The sequence below is a fragment of the Alosa sapidissima genome, chromosome 17, assembly GCF_018492685.1.
Source record: "Alosa sapidissima isolate fAloSap1 chromosome 17, fAloSap1.pri, whole genome shotgun sequence".
NCBI classification, from domain to species: Eukaryota; Metazoa; Chordata; class Actinopteri; order Clupeiformes; family Clupeidae; genus Alosa; species Alosa sapidissima.
Window position 1 is genome coordinate 5,972,675 of NC_055973.1, and position 5,000 is coordinate 5,977,674.

General features: G+C 46.0%; 1 protein-coding gene across 2 annotated transcripts in view; it reads right to left on the reverse strand.

The window, feature by feature from the left end:
* Nucleotides 1-5,000, reverse strand: part of c17h8orf34 (chromosome 17 C8orf34 homolog) — a 91,513-nt gene that overhangs the window by 67,582 nt on the left and 18,931 nt on the right. For both annotated transcript variants that reach the window (XM_042067500.1, XM_042067499.1), the window contains exons 4-6: nt 2,278-2,412; nt 2,027-2,049; nt 788-954 (exon numbers count right to left, since the gene is read on the reverse strand). In XM_042067500.1, coding sequence (XP_041923434.1) covers nt 788-954; nt 2,027-2,049; nt 2,278-2,412 — 325 coding nt within the window. The remainder of the gene's footprint in view (nt 1-787; nt 955-2,026; nt 2,050-2,277; nt 2,413-5,000) is intronic.

Below are 5,000 nucleotides of genomic sequence, written 5' to 3' on the forward strand. Positions count from 1 at the left end.
GAGAGAGAGATAGAGAGAAAGGGAGAGAGATAGATAAAGAGAAAGAGAGAGAGAGAGAGAGAAAGAGAGAGAGAGAATATTGTGTAGGTTATTTTGCCTACACCCCTGTAATCCCACAGGAACAAAAAAAGTGTGTTTTTCTCTATTAAATCCCTTGCTGAGAAATTAATTTAGAACATCACGGTCTGACATGATGCAATACTGTATATACTTTAGAATTTATATTTCTCTCTGTCTTCCAACTAATTCAACACCTTGCATCTCCTTTCTACAGTAATTCTCTCTCTCCCTGTGTTTATTCTGAATCTGAAAAATAAGAATATAGCCTAGTCAAAGCAGAGGGTGAGCTACATTTAAATTTGGCTAAACTAAGCACATTACTTGATACTGAGTGATGGTTGTTTATCTTTTGTTTTTGTTTTGCCGTGTGTGCCTTTGTTTGTACTTTTTCAAAAAGGTGATTTAAAAATAATCACTCCCACTCTGTATCTCTCTTTCCTCTCTTCCTCTCTCTTTCCCTCCCTCTCTCTCAAACTCCATCTCTCTAACTTTTTATCTCTCTATTTCACTCTCCCTGTTTATTTCTCTTCCTAACTCACAGCTTCCATCCCCACATTTGTGTCTCTCTCCCTTTCTCCATCCCTTGCTTTCTTTCTCTCTCTCCCTTTTCCATCCCTAGCTTTCATTCTCTCTCTCCCTTTTCCATCCCTCGCTTTCATTCTCTCTTTCTTCCCTCTCCCTCGCTTTCTCTCTCTCCCCCTGTTCTCCTTCCTCTTCATCTGCTTACCTCCCAGCGGGGCTGGTCTCTCCGCTCCCCCATCTCTCGGTCTTGGCTCTGGGGACGGGCGGCTGCAGCATCTCGGCCGCCAGGGGATCCGAGTCGTCCTCCTCACGGCCCACCCACTCCCCCACCACCCGCGGCCTCAGTACCGACGAGTTATACAAGCACAGGTCCTGAGGGAAAAACACATGGAGAGAGAGAGAGAGGGAAAGTGGGAGAGGAATGGATGGAGAGAAAGATGAGAATGAGAGGAGGGAAGGAATGAAGGAGGCAATGGAGAGATGAAAGAACATAGAAAGAAAAAGATGAAAAGGGAGAAACACAAGCAGACCCAAGGACATTGGACAAATGTATTGAGCATATGGCACATCATTTCAACACAGCCCACTGTACATGCACATTTAGTTAGGAAAGTCATAAATAAAGCTCAGTAAAACTGCTAGAAGATGGCCACTGAGGAGCCACACTGCATGGTACACCTCAGCAATATGTCCTCCCACGCCTCCCCCCCCCCCCATCCTAACCAAACATCACGTGCCTCCTGATCTGCTCTGGCCCACGGCTGGCCCTGACGTGGCCCAGGTGCGCTCTATCTGGGGATATTGTATTGTATATATTATGAGCCCCGTAAGGCTGCTCTAACCCAGGAGGATCTGTGTGAAGGAGCCCATTAGTATTCCCCTCAGTCTCCATGGCTGATGTTTCCCAACATTTACACATTTTCATCTTCCGCAAACACGCCGCCCCCTTCCTCCTCGCTCTCCTCTCCATCCTCCTCCTGTGAAAATCTCCGGCTCTATTCCCCCGCATGCAGGGAAGAGGAGAGCCCAAAGACATTTCATTTATATTAAAGCGAAGGGTTTTAATACCCAGCCTCTTCCCTCCACACAGTTGAGGCAAGGCGATGGGCCCGGGGGTTGTGGTGCCTCTGGGCTGGGAGCCAAGCAGATGAAGGCAGATGAGAGAACTGTGAAGTATTACAGGCCAAACAGCACTGATCTCATTTCATCAAACACCCTCCTCACACTGCCAGCCTCAAACAAACTCTACACACTACCTTCAGCCTGCATTTTAAATGGGCGCTATTATTAACCTATAAACGAGGCTGTTTTATATACAAATGCGATGGATGGATACCGCCTACTGCCAAAATACTTTAGACAGCTGTATAAAATACATTTTAAACCATTTAGAGATACACTTGGCTGTGCTATGAATTATGAAATATATAGAGAGTAATATTACCTGATCGTCGGACTCAGCGATACCTAAAACCAAAAGAACAAACTGCTGCAGGTTCATCACCGCAATAATCTTTCACTGTAATGCTCAGTGTGTATTGTGTGTGTACACATACTGAAACTAGTCAAGAACATGATTCTCTCTCTCTTTACATCTCTCTATCTCTCTATCTCTCTCTCTCTCACACACACACACACACACACACACACACCGACACCGACACTACTCAGCCATAGAGAGTTCCGGTGACTCACTGCGGGACAGGTTTTCCAGGGCCTTCCCCAGCTTCTTGCTCTCCTGTAGGATGTGGTTGAGCTCATCAAAATCATGACTCTCCTCTCCTCTTTTACTCCTCCAGTCCCACGGGGGGCGCTCTATGTAGCGCGGCACTGGAAACACACAGAACACACAAGAGGCCAAATACCTCATTTACTTGCATTTATTTATTCCCTAGAAGTATCCACTTGCCATGAGAGTGGAAACACACACACAGACAAGAACTTGAATTGAAATCATTAGTGTTGCTCTTCATTATCGTTCCCTCGTCCTATTACAGTGAAATTGATCTAATAACAAAATAGGACTGCCAGCTAAGTAGGCTAGTATGCTCTTCATGCCCGTTTTGAAATAAAATCTAGAAGTCTTCTATTTCACAACCAGGGAAGATGTCATTGAGCACTGTGTGAAAGCAGTTGTTTTGTTTGAACAAGGCTCTGTGAAACCCCTCAGTAAATATGTCTGTAATCTTTAACTACACACTACTGAAGAAAGCTAAGCATCTTTCAGCATTTCTCTCTCTCTCTCCCTCTCTCACACACATACACACATCCCACACACACACACACACACACACACACACACACACACACACACACACACACACACACACACACACACACACACACACATCCCACAGCACACAAAAACCACTTCCCGCTCATCTATTATCTCATTCACACTGACATTCACCTCAGCTGCGGTAAGTCCGCAATACTCAGAGTAATTAACTCTTCTAAATGGGTCAGCTCCAGAGCCCTCAACTAAGCCACTCCAACCGTCCACCTGCACCCGCTAATGCTTAAACCACCCCTCAAAATCAAATCCAAATAGCGTTATTGGCATGGCCGTTCTACAGTAATCTACAGTGTTGCCAAAGCATAGCGCTGGATCAGCTTTAACCCTCTCTGGCTGGAATGTGAAATAATATTGAAACAGAAAGGATCCAGTTTTACAGCAGAGCAGAGACAGACTCAGTGGCCATGTCCCTGTGCCTCTGAATATAATGATCATCTCTCATATATATTTCACTCCTGCTCTGCTGAAGGTGGTGGTGGTGGTGGTGGTGGTGGGTACATTTTAAAAGGGAGGTGTAGTTGATATGCAGACGGCTGCCTGCAATGTCGTCCTGGCGGGGACCCTGCAAATGTCAAGATGGGCTGAATTGTGTGCAGCATAGACAAAGGAGCATGCTAAAATGACAGGCTTTTCGTTGTAAAGTCAGTTTGGTGAAAGTTTTATTCGTTCAGTTACTTTGGGTAAAAACCCCTGTTTGCTGCTATGGGGCTGGATGTTTGAATAAGAAGCCCACCCAGATGACCCAGAGAGACAGACAGTGAGAGGAATAGAGAGAGAGAGAGAGAGAGAGAGAGAGAGAGAGAGAGAGAGAGTAAATAGTGAGTTTCCGACCTGACACCTGACTGATTTCATTTATGAGCCTGACAGCCGAACTGACAGGTGTCAACACTGCTTTACGTGCAACTGACATGAGTGAACTGCTACACAGATGCTGCTAGTCTCCAACCCCCCCGCTCTTTTTCTCTCTCTTTTTTCTTCCTCTCACACTCTCTCCCTCTCTCCTCTCTCTCTCCATCTCTCATATCCTGACCACGAGCCAGGTTTCTGACACTCTGACAGGTGTAATATGATGGGTGTGTGTCAGAAGGGTGACAAACCAACCCACCAGCCATGCCTGCTTCTGTCACCTCTCCCTCTCCAGTTCCAGCAGTGCGTTGGCTGGGTGCATTCACTTCTGAGCCCTAGAAGCTTGACTACTCTAAAAATGTATCCGTCACAGTTAAACTGTAAGTAAATGTGTTTGAAAGTTATAGCAGGAAAAGGATGCTTTTTAAGGTGCGGCTACACCGATGTATGAGGTTGTCTGATTTCAGCCATGATGCACACAGGGACCATAGCAAAGGCTGCAACAGCAAAGCATCCAGGAGGCTCAATCTATTCTGGAGGTTCAATCTATTGAGATTGGGATTTGTCGATCTGTTTAAATTCCCATCATTTTCAACTATGGCCCTGCACGGAGAGGCAATACACTTGCCAAATGTGATACCATGAGGATAATTCATATGCGAGCCACGCGTTCTCACTGCTGAAGCTCTTCTCTGCATTGGCAAAGCAGCCTGGTGGCAGAGGAGGGGCGCAGAGAGTGTAGCGGTCAGATGTATCCTCATCTTAGGTGGACAGCACAATAGAGTCTGCATGGCTTGTGTTGCGTTGCGTTGCATAGCGTGGGATAAAGAGAGGGGAAAGGCCCAGGTAAAGCCCTGGCTCTTTTGCGCTTAACTCCCCGTTAGCCCCTGGGCTAAACGCGCTTAGCGAGAATACTAATGTGGTCATCTGGGCTGCATCATGCGGGCAGATTGATTTAGATCACTGGGCTAGGCTGTGTGTGTGAAGGGGGATTCGCCGAGATCTGAGAACCAGCTGTCAGACAAACACAAAACACACTTCACACTCTGTTACAACATAGCAATAGATCAATACATCCCATAACTTTGTGTAATTCATAAGCTGCTGTAATGTATTATTGTCGATCTCAAAGAGTGTGTTAACTGACATGCATTGCCTATGGCAAGCAAACAATGTCAAAGGGGTTCACCACAGCCTAACACAAACCAGAAATGCAAATGTATTTCCAGCTGTGCAAGTGACACTTGTGTACATCTCGGTGGGTAACTGAGAAATA